Raw genomic sequence first — 12,490 nt, forward strand, 5'->3', positions numbered from 1 at the left:
CACAACAGTGGCGAAATAGCACTGAACGGCGTATTGATTAGCAGATTAAAAAATAACTTGAATTCTGGCCAGTACACGCCCTGTTAGTGCATCGGCTGTGTGGAGGAGCATTCATTCATTCAGTAGCCGCTTAAAATATCACCCACCCTTTGTAAACCAGTCACGATGGCAGTAATATATTTCACAACACAGTTACCCACGTGCCAACACGCAAAGCAGCCACGCGCAATAGGTGCGCCTTTCAACTCGCCGGAAAGCTTCAGGTGACGCTGCGAGCCGTGCCGCCTGTCGGCGACGACATGAACTGCGTCACTCTCCGCCCTTCAGTGAGCACACTGCCCCATTATAGTACACTGTAATAGCAGCTATGCACGAGTGGCAGAGATCCGAAACAGACAAACTTAATGCGTTACTAAGAAAGAGTATCAAGGTAGCTCTTGGGCTACCTATGTACACCGAAACTGAAAAACTAATGCAGCTTGGGATGCACAATACATTAGAGGAAATCGGAGAAACGCAAGAGAAACCCCATTTCATTAGAATCAAAACAACGTAAGCAGGAAGGCACATCCTCAAACTAATTGGTACACCTATTACAGCGATAGATGATAATCACCGAGAAATCTCCAGCGAAATGAAATACAATATCACAGTTATGCTTGTTCCGAGGAATGCTTACGCAATTCATAACGTGAGCAGAAGACAACTCAGGGCTAAAGCTCTGATTAGGAAAGCTAAAAGTGAGGCTGAGGAATGCTCGTTTGTTGACGTGGCTTTGGCGTCTTAAAACGAGCTTTCACAGTAGCACTCGTGAACGGTAAAAGTGCACTAGTGAACTCTGCTTCTATTTACACCACAGAGTCGGACATTGCCGAGCAAGTTGCCATTGCATTGGCACTTTTAGGCCCAGGTAGATCGAGGATCCACAGCGACTCCAAGGCAGCCATGCGAGCATTTGCCAGAGGAGTAATCTCCATTGGCAAATGCACGGCGGCTTCGCAGTCGAACGGGCCCGTGAAGCGGCTGAAAGGCTACGTCTTTCGGTCCTAACGTGAGAGTGGCCCGCTTCGGGCTAGGACACTGGCACGACCTATTGGACCTTACTAAAGTTCTTTCATACATTCATTCATCCTGCCACGGTGAAACATTGATAGTGCACACATGGCTTCACTCTAGCAATTGCGTGAATAAGTCCTAGTAGGACAGAGCCACGGGACCACGTTGAAACGCATACGGGACATTGCACGACATGTTATCGGCTGTATCTGCTTTTGTACCCTGTTTTCTTTTTCTCCAAAATTTACAGCACAGAACATAGAGCCTTGCGCACATTGTCGAAGGCAACAGATCAGAAACTGCGACTAGAGAGCAGGCTGGTGTAGCAAATGAGCAGTGGTGCCACCGTCTTTTCGTACGGCTTCAGCAGTGTCATGTTCGTGGAGGGGTATACTTTCGCGACAGTGCACTGTCAAAATGACACAATCTTTTTGCGGAATATTCTGAGTTACGGTGTGAAGAAAACTCTGCGACAGCAACTCACATGCCGAGATTGCAGCCAAATGTCACTCGCAAGTCGAAGGAGCATCGTACGACGTGAAAGTACAGGTAAGTGAGTGTTGAAATCGCTTATGAAAGAGTTCGCCTGAGTCTGTACTGCCTCCACGTTATTTTGTCACTTTCAATGATAACTATTATCTCAACATAACTGAGGATGCGTTCGGGCAAGTGGCAGCTCATTTGAGCAGTTTCGAGTTTACTTACGTAATTGACAGTTCCGTGGCGTGTTAACGCGCAGCTGAAATGCCGTTTCATTTCGCGCTTCTGTTTTGGATGTTTTGAACCATGCCAAGAGCAAAAGACTCATGCATAATCATTAGTTAAAGACTTAGTAGTTCATGAACTCACTGGTGAGAATCTCTTTCGTCTCGCGCTTTCTGTCGTGGTCTTATGAACAGTGTATGAGTACCAAAAAAAGATAACTCTTACACGCTCTCGTACCGTACTATATTAACACGCAGGTGAGAAGTGGTTTTCATTTGAGATTTTATTTGTGGTGTTGTGAACAGTATAGACCCACTCAATCTTCGTTTAACTTTCCTCGTAGCTGACAGAGAAGCGCGAAGTGTCCGCGTTAACCTGCACTTGCAGTACAGCGTGAGGGGAAATTCCAAATACGTTGCAGCGGTAGCACTTTTAGTAAACAATGCCGACTCACCGTTGTAAAGAGACCGATTACAAACATGGGGTCAGCTGTAATCTAAACCTGACACGTCAGTAAAGGAGCTCGTTGAGAAACGTTTTTGGGGTAGGCATAAAGGTATCCGTGCCGCCGAGACGATACTGTGTGCGCAAAGACGGGGAATCGCCTCGCCTACGCCATTTTTCAGTTAATATACTGATTGATTTACTGATATGTGAAATTTAGCACTCTAAAACTACCATATGATTGTGAAAGACGCGGTAGTGAAGGCCTCTGGAAATTTATTCCACCTGGCGTTCGTTCTTTGACGTGAACCGTAATCTGAGAATACGGGCCTACAGTATTTTCGCCTCCATCTAAAATACACCACCGCGGCCGAAATTTGATATCACGACGTATCGTTTAGCAGCCGAGTACCTTAGCCACTAGACCACCACAGCGGGGAATTTGTTCAGTTCAGCGTTTCCTTCTAGCTAGCATATTGTAACGCACTTTTCAATAAACTCTTTTAATAAGCTAACGTAGGCTGGGCGAACTTGTGCCCGAGAATTATAGCACAGCTAGATTGTCTCGAGGATTCCCTTCTGCCTCTTCTTCTACGTTCTTCTTTTCTTTCAACATGGTTCGCGCGCAGCTGGGTCCCACAGGCTCGTGCATCGCAAATTATCTAGAAGGCACAAGTATTTGCTAGCGCGCGTAATTTGAAGTCACATTGTGTCATTGCCCCCTTTTCCAGAGTGCATCGTCCCGATGCTTGTGTCAAACTGTTTGCATGGCAGTCATTCACAAACCCTCGTCGGAGATGTCGTTAACGTCAAAGAACGTTGTATCTTCAGCGTTTCATTGCCTGTCGTGATATGGTTTCATCCTGACGACATGCACAGTTTCCGTGCGATGCCGCCGTCGGGATGAAATATCCTGTCCCTCTGGCATAACTTCGTAGTTGAGCGAGCCGACGCGGCGGAGCACTCTGTACGGACCGAAATTGCGGCGAAGCAGTTTTTCTGACAGGCCACGTATTCATACAGGAATCCACACCCATACTCTGTCTCCTGGTGCTTACTGGACGTCTCTTCTTCGCAGATTGTATCGATGCGTGTCGGTTTTCTGCTGTTGGAGAATGCGATATCGTGCCGCGGCTGTCTGGCTTCTTCTGATCTTTGTGTGTAGTCGTGAACGTCATAGTAATTCTAGGGCGTCTCGCCAATAGGTAACATTGCATCTAAATGTGTCGTTACCATCCGGCCAAAAACAAGTTGGAATGGCGTCATCCGTGTTGTCTCTTGCATCGCAGTGTTATAGGCGAATGTTGCATAGGGTAATATTTCATCCCAAGTGCGGTGTTTTATATCAACGTACATTGACAACATATCAGCCAGCGTTCTGTTCAGTCGTTCCGTAAGACCATTTGCTTGAGGATGATATGCCGTCGTTTTTCTATGACTGGTGTACGTCAATTTCATGATACATTTCATCAGGTCGGCCGTAAATGCAGTCCCTTGGTCCGTGATCAACGCTTTTGGAGCTCCGTGCCGCAGTACTATGTTGGAGACGAAGAATTCGGCTACTTCAACGGCTGATCCTTTAACTAGAGTCGCTGTCTCGGAATATCTGGTTAAATAGTCGGTCGCAACTATTATCCACCGTTTTCCCGATGACGACGTAGGAAATGAGCCCAGTAAGTCCATTCCCACTTGTGTGAATGGGGCTTCTGGTGGTTCTACAGGTTGAAGGAGACCAGCTGGTTTTAGCGGTGGCGTTTTACGTCTTTGGCAGTCCCGGCAGGTTCTGACATAGTGTCGTACAGAGCTAAGCAACTTCGGCCAGTAGTGTTTAGTGCGGATGCGTGCTAACGTTCTGCTTACTCCTAAGTGTCCAGCTGATGGATCGTCGTGGCAAGCCTCCAAAATCTCTGGTCGCAGAGGTGAAGGGACGACAAGCAGGAATGTCGCTGTATTGTTGTCAAAGTTACTTTTATACAGGATGTTGTTTCGAAGGACAAACGCTGACAAGCCGCGGACAAAAGGTCGTGGAACATCGACAGACTGTCCTTGTAGGTACTCGATCAAGAGGAGTATCTCAGGGTCGGATCGCTGCTGATAGGCCATCTCTGATGGTGTCACAGCTCCCACGAAAATAAAATCTTCACCACCTCGGTGGAAGCAGAAGCAGCAGGTTGAATCGGAGCACGTGACAAGCAGTCCGCATCACTGTGATTGCGACCTGACTTGTACACAAGCGTGATATCATACTCCTGTAATCACAAGCGCTATCGTGCAAGCCGTCCACATGGGTCCTTGAGATTAGCCAGCCAGCATAGCGAATGATGGTCGCTTATAGCTCGAAAAGGCCTACCATATAAATATGGTCGAAACTTACTGATAGCTCATACCACGGCAAGGCATTCTTTCTCGGTCGCTGAGTAGTTCACCTTAGCTTTCGAAAGAGTGCGACTGGCATACGCAATGACTCGTTCTTGTCCGTTTTGCCATTGGATGAGCACGGCCCCAAGACCTAAATTGCTTGCATCCGTGTGGATATCGGTTTCCGCTTCCTCATCAAAATGCGCCAGAATAGGATGGCTTTGAAGGCACTTTCGTAGTTCATTGAAAGCATCCTCTTGTTCGGCAAGCCATACGAAAGGCATTTCCTCTTTTGTCAGCCGTGTCAGAGGTTCAGCAATTCGTGAAAAATTTTTAACGAACCGTCAATAATAGGCGCAGGGACCTAAAAATCGCCCAACATCCTTTTTGTCTGTTGGCTTCGGAAATCTTGCTACGGCCTCAGTTTTTGCAGGGTCTGAGCGGGCGCCTTCTGCCCTGATGACATGGCCGAGAAAAAGGAGCTCACGGAAGCCGAAATGACATTTCTGCGGTTTTATCGTCAAGTCCGCTGATTTGATCGCAGTGAGCACGGCCCGGACCTTTTCCAAATGTTGCTCAAAGGTAGCAGAGAGAACTACAACATCGTCGAGATAAACCAGACATGACTGCCATTTAAGACCGCAAAGCACTGTGTCCATCATCCGTTGGAATGTGGCGGGTGCTGAACAAAGGCCAAAAGGGAGTACCTTGAACTCGTATAAACTATCCGGTGTCACAAACGCTGTCTTTTCGCGATCTTTTTCGTCAACTTCTATCTGCCAATACCCACTTTTAAGATCCAATGAGAAAAAATACCTGGCATTTCGCAGCCTATCCAGAGTGTCATCAACTCTTGGCAGAGGATAAACATCCCGTTTGGTGACGGCATTCAGCTTCCGATAATCAACGCAGAAACGTAAGGTTTGGTCTTTTTTCTTCACAAGAACAACAGGTGACGCCCATGGACTTGATGAAGGCCGAACTACCTAGTCTTTGATCATTTCTTTAACCTGATTACCAATAGCTTCTCTTTCTTTTGGTGACACTCGGTAGGGATGCTAGTGTAGTGGCCTCACTGACTCGTCGACAATGATGCGATGTTTGGCGACAGGAGTGCGTTGAACCTTAGATTACAACGAGAAACATTCGGCGAATTCTCTTAAAAGACCCTCTATTTGCTCTTTTTCGCTTGGTAGTAGGCCTGGATCGATGTCGATGGCTGCAAGGACAGACTCCACGTCTTCGAAATCAGAATCATTGGTTTCAAAAGTTCGCAGCTCCGTAACCTGGATGAAATCATTCAGACTGGCGATGACGGTTCCTTTTGCAACGTGCTGCACCTCATTTCCAATGTTTGTGAGTAGAACATTTGCACATCCGTCACGTAACTTAACAAGGCCTCGTGCCATGCAGATCCCTTTTTGGAGTAGTAAGTTAGTGTTGTTGTCAGCAAATCCTTCGAATTCACTGAATGCTTTGTTGTTTACTGCGACAGATATGCTCGATCTTGGCGGAACCATGACGCCATCATCTGCAATACAAAGGTCATATACGTTTTATTCCGTTTCAAAGGTAGCAATCGCGTGCCTAGTCGAGAATGAGACGGAAGATTCTCGCAAGTTAATTACAGCGCCATTAGCTCGTAAGAAATCCATGCCGATAATCAAGTCTCTTAAGCATTCCGGCCGCACAATAAAACTGGCGACGTACGCGAAACCCCGTATTCCGATTCTTGCTGTGCATATTCCAGTAGGGTCGATGAGGTGCCCTCCTGCTGTGCGAACTTGTGGTCCCTTCCAAGGAGTCAGCACTTTCTTTATTACTTTAGAAAGTCCGCTACTCATCACTGCATAATCTGCGCCGGTATCTACCAGTCCGATGACTTCGTAGCCGTCAACGAACACACGTAAATCGGAAGCAACGTCACTATCGAAGCACCGGTTTCTGAATCGGTCGTCGTTCAGAGTCAGCAATGGAGGTTTTTCTGCATTAGCGTCAACAGCGGCCTTGCCTCCACAGGTCGCTGACTAGTTTTCCCGACGCGGGCTTGGGGAACGAGACCTTGGGGAGCTTGCTGAAGGTCGGGGGCTAGGCGATCTATACCTCCCCGTTGTCGTTGCCCGAGGTTGGTGTCGTTGGAAGCCACTTGAGGTTTGACGACCTGACAGGTATTCTTCAATTTCGAAGGGACGTTCACCATTTCGTGGTCGAGGTGCATTAACAGGAAAACCACGTAGTCCTGCCTGGCGGTAGTGGCACGTTCGGTAGAGATGACCAGGCTCCCCACAGTGGTAACACCGCGGTATCCTGTCGGGAGTGCGCCAGACATCGCTCTTCCTTAGTGTCCTCTCTGCCGTTGGCTGCAGGGTGCTCGGCGGCATCGGGTACTGCATAGGTGTAGCCGCCGCGACGTCCGCACGTCCTGGAGGTCCTCGTAGTAGCACATCAGCATACGTCATTCTCGTCTTCTGTTGTAGTGGCGGCCCTGGCTGTGCGTTGCTCGAAGGTTCGCGTACCACTTGCCTGACCTCCTCACGGATCACATCGGCCAGAGACGAAAGCATTGGAGCGTTCTGGTCAAGACGCTGCCGCTGCAGCTCTTCTCGCACAACAGACCGCACCAGCTCGCGTAGTGCTTCCATGCCGTTACCGAAGGCTGGTGGCAACATGTCCAAGGAAGTGACAATCGCATCCCGGTTTTATAACCTTGCTCGCTGTTGTAGCGTCTTTTCCATTGTAGTCGCCTCGGAACGAAACTCGGCGACGGTGCGCGGCGGGCTTCGAATTAGTCCGGCAAAGAGTTCTTGCTTCACGCCTCGCATCAGATGGTGCAGCTTCCTGTCTTCGCTCATATTTGAATCCGCTCGGCGGAATAAGCGAGACATGTCTTCCAAATACATGGCGACAGTTTCGTTATTGCGCTGATTTCTTGTCTGGAGCGCAGCTTCAGCTCTCTCTTTGTGGTCTGTGTTCGGGAAAGCAGCGAGCAGCTCCCGTCGAAAATCATTCCATGACCGGAAGGTGGCTTCGTGGTTTTCATGCCACGTTCGTGCGCTATCTTCCAGTGCGAAGTAAACACTTCCAAGTTTGCGCTCTTCCCCATATCCGTTAGCCTTTGCGACGCGTTCAAAGTGCTCAAGCCAGTCCTCTGCGTCCTCGTAGCTTTCGCCTTGGAACGGCTTTGGTAGCATTGGCTGGTTTCCGACAATGTCGGCTGGAGTGACCTGAGCTGTCATGTCGGTTGCGTACCCGTTCACAGCCGTTGATGTTCCAAGCGAAGTCGATAAAGGTGAAAATTCAGGACCCTCACCACGTAGGCGTCGACTGCAGCGCTGATGAACAGGCGTCAGCTCATTGGGTCGAAATCGCTGTGGTTCTGGACTGTGCTCCGTCACTCGAGAGGGGCTTGGCATCACACCCAGCACTTCCACCAGATTTGTAACGCACTTTTCAATAAGCTCTTTTAATAAGCTAACGTAGGCTGGGCGAACTTGCGCCCGAGAATTATAGCACTGCTAGATTGTCTCGAGCATTCCCTTCTGCCTCTTCTTCTACGTTCTTCTTTTCTTTCAACACGGTTCGCGCGCAGCTGGGTCCCGCAGGCTCGTGCATCGCAAATTGTCTAGAAGGCACAAGTATTTGCTAGCGCGCGTAATTTGAAGTCACCTTGTGTAATATCTAGAACTGTGTGCGTGGCAATTTATTGAAAATAGATGCGCAATTGTTTGCGTAATTTTACACACGTAAGCTGTAACGCACTTGCTAAGTAAACGTTTTGTTGTGTTTTACATATCCAGCGTTTCCGCTGCATTTTCCCGTATGACCTTGACAGAAATGAGTAAAAGATGATGTTTGGGTGGTACCCCTCTCCCGTGTGACACTTAACACGCAAGAGTACTATAATTTCCAGTGTTTTCTTAGGACGCCTTTCCTCGCATTCGACCGCGGTAGCCATCGCCGTCCTACTATACTCGTATTTCACCAAGGCCACCCGGGCGGCGCTACGTGTCAACAAAAACTCCAGCGACGGAAGCCTATTACAGCGACTTCAAAAATTCTGCCCATTCAGAAATTTCAATGTCTTCTTGCAGGGACGACAATATGCATGTGGAGTGCGTGACTTAATTTAATATGTCAATATAAGCGCTATTCCACTGTATTTGGCATTTATTTACCCTGAACAAAGTATAGATGCATCACTGTGTATATTATGTTGTGCGTCAGCAGTTTTGCATAGTAAATTTTAATGTTAGCGTATTCAAAAGCAAGAACGAAGCGGTTTATTATTTCGGCTCAAGTGGTCACTCCTCGAGCGCTGCCTGGCTGCACTTCAGTGTGGTTGACACAACCTTGCCAACACAGTATACAATCAACAATGATAAAATAACAACAACATATATGAAAGAGCAGGCCATCTGGGTAGTACAAATTAATGTAAAGTTTAATAAAAATTCGGCAGATCGCACGTACCATGGGAATCGATGTTATGCGAAGCTTGCGCATGGAAGGTGACTGTGTAGTTTTTTATTGAGCGAAACGTCACGAAGTAGCCCTAAAGGTATGTACGCAAGCACAAACATACGTTGAGCAGTCCCAAATGTTTTATATATCCAGTTGCTCACAGTTGTGTAACAATGCCAATAGAAAGATGGATATTGGCAACACCAGAAACGGTAACCCCACATGAAGCGCTGGTGTTCGCGAGTATGGTAGCCCTGGTAGCCCTACATAAATCAACTTTAGCGGATGGTACCCAACTACGGTGGACATTAACCCGACATGATGGATGTATCATAAGAGTACATATAAATTGCTTATATAATTGGATAGCAAGAACTGCAATCAGAATTGACGTTTCACGAATCTTAGGGTCTATTTGAAAAGTACTTCCGAGACCTGGCGTGGCTCTCTGGTAGAATACTTGATTGCCATGAAGAATTCTTGGGTTTGATTTCTGCTTGGACCTACCCTATTTATATTTGCATTCATTAGGTCAACACTACCGATGTCAGCTTTTGCTTAACGCTAACACGATAAAAATACCTATGTGTGTTCTCGCAGTTCCCATGGGTAGGCATAAAACGTCAATCACCTGTGGCGCATACACACCCCCGGGTATGTGCCATTTATTGTTTGGCAGAAAGTGTTTGATGATGTACACGACGGAATTGTGACATTATTCATGTCATGACCTGTGAGTCGTATTCGTCAAACCATTGTACTTTCCCATACTAATTTTGGTTCACCCCAAGATAAGGGGGTGATCGCGAGAGCACCCGAACGTAGGCGGCTAGATAGATAGATAGATAGATAGATAGATAGATAGATAGATAGATAGATAGATAGATAGATAGATAGACGTGCGCACTAGAGGGCAGGGGGGGGGGGCTCTCTAATCACTTCAGAAGGGGGCGCAAAATCTGCCTCATACATTCATTTATTAGGGAGGGGGAGTTTGTCCCACATATTGACGTATAAGATAAGGGGGGGTGCTGCAACGAACCTTCGCCCCGTCTGATGGAGAACCCTGTGCAAACCTATAAATAGATAGATAGACAGGCAGATAGATAGATGCTCAATGTGCCTGCAGTACGCAAAGAAATGCTTCGCATTTAAAACTAGTTTACTCACTTGTTGCTTTGGATGCAACACCTATAAGCACAGGCGGAACTGCCATGAGTAATGTGCCCACGAAGCCCACAAACGACAGAGCCTTGGCGCGGAATTCACTCTTGGTCGACAATATCCTCTGGAAGTAGTCCTGTGGACAAATGACGAGCGTGTGATGAGGAAGTATTACGGCATGGTGTATTCTTAATAACTCAACAAAACCTTGCTTATTTCACAAAAAAGGAATTGGAGGGGGGGGGGGAGTGCTGGGGTTCATAAGAGAACATGGCAAAAGTTTTCACTGTTGTCCAGACATACAATGGACACATGAAGAATATTTAGATCACGGAGTGGTGACAGAGAGGAAGTTAAAAAAACGACAGAAAGAAGATAACCCAGCTCACTTATCACAGCTTTGTTGTGTTGGCGGTTCTTCGCAAATTACCGAAGAGAAGGACGCCTTCGTTGCTTCAGCAGGTTTGATTTTTCAACAGGCCAAGGCACGTAAATTAGCGCCACCATAAGCTTTTCATTGGCGCTTATTTTGAGTCTCTATTGTTAAAGACGCGTATACTAGAGCAACACGAGGTATTATAACGTCTACATAGACCGCTAATCTAGGTGAAAACGCAAAATCTTTCGCAAAGGCTTGAAGTGTGTTGCTTTTAAGCCTTAGGAAGAATATTGATAACTACACACACTGTTGATGCAGGTAGCAGCTATCCTATGAGCTTGAGCATATTTCTGCCAGCTTTACTCTTTTACCACTTTCCATGCCTCAATGTGGAATTCAACTTTCAATTTATTCAGACAAAAAATTCCTGGGTTGAAGTCAGGCAGAAGGGCGACGCCTTCTGCCTGACTTCAACCTCAACCCATATAGTTTCGCAGATTCAGGGGAACATAAAACCACAGTGATGTCTTTTTAGGATCATAAAAACGAAATTGAAAGAGCGGAAAACAGATCGGGAAAACACACTGTAAAATACAGTGGTATGTGATCAACAAAAATCACACTAGTAAGATAACAAAAGAATGTAAAAAAAAAACTTAAGGCAGGAACATATTGAGTCAAAATACGCAACACTATAAAAGAAACGAGTGACTTCTGCACAATAAAAACATAACAAAATACCGAAAAATTGAACGTTTTAGCATGTATAAGGCACTGTATAAGAGAGTTATGAGCACACATTGCCATTTTTCTTAAAATTGTGTTTAGATTGCATGGGCAAAGCTGTAGCCTTGTTGTGGAGTAAATTAGGTATTTCAAGTGACAAAGTTTGCTTCCCGTAAGTTGCCCGAAATAATTGTATAGCATGAATTCATCGAATCATAGATCGAAGGCAGCCTTGTTTTGGTAGGATTGTCCCATGTAACTGCTCACGTAGTCACCAATTCCTCTCTCTCTCTGTCTCTCATATATATATATATATGAGATCTAACGGACAAACGGACAATAATGCCAAGGAATGTATAGGGGAAGTTATTATTAGAACAATAACTTGCCCCAATACATTCCTTGGCATTATTGTCTGTTAGATCTCATTATATATATATATATATATATACATATATATATATATATATATATATATATATATATATATATATATATATATATATATATATATATATATATATATATATATATATATATATATATATATATATATATATATATATATATATATATATATATATATATATATGACGCTAGATGCGGGAGACGTGGCCTGGCTCATACGCTATGTTTATTCCATTCTCACTTCTTCCTCATCTACTTCTCCTAACCATCGCTTCATACCTGACATGTCATGTCAGGTATGAAGCGATGGTTAGGAGAAGTAGATGAGGAAGAAGTGAGAATGGAATAAACATAGCGTATGAGCATGTCAGGTATGAAGCGATGGTTAGGAGAAGTAGATGAGGAAGAAGTGAGAATGGAATAAACATAGCGTATGAGCCAGGCCACGTCACCCAGTCATCATAGCGTCACACTAGTCGACAGGATGGAGACCTGCCTGCCCCTTCATCAGTCGCTCAGCATCGACGCAGTTCTACGCAAGACACCCTGACCACACATGGACAACCGTGCAAGCGCCTAGCATTACGCATCGACCAGCATCATGTCAGAAGCATCTACTGACCTTTCCATCCCCAAGTACACCGGAGCAGCGGACGATGGACCCGTACAAGACTGGTTCGACCTGTTCGAGCTCCACGCTACCGCTGCATCATGGTCGGAACGGGAGATAGTCATCAACTTTACTGACTACATCTCAGGTGAGGCATTCAAGTTTCACCTCACCCACAT

General features: G+C 46.1%; 1 protein-coding gene across 1 annotated transcript in view; it reads right to left on the bottom strand.

The window, feature by feature from the left end:
• Positions 1 to 12,490, bottom strand: part of LOC119161315 (high-affinity choline transporter 1) — a 137,337-nt gene that overhangs the window by 27,303 nt on the left and 97,544 nt on the right. The window contains exon 7 of the mRNA XM_037413721.2: positions 10,195 to 10,324. Within this exon, the coding sequence (XP_037269618.2) occupies positions 10,195 to 10,324 (130 nt within the window). The remainder of the gene's footprint in view (positions 1 to 10,194; positions 10,325 to 12,490) is intronic.

The sequence above is a fragment of the Rhipicephalus microplus genome, chromosome X, assembly GCF_043290135.1.
Source record: "Rhipicephalus microplus isolate Deutch F79 chromosome X, USDA_Rmic, whole genome shotgun sequence".
Lineage (NCBI taxonomy): Eukaryota > Metazoa > Arthropoda > Arachnida > Ixodida > Ixodidae > Rhipicephalus > Rhipicephalus microplus.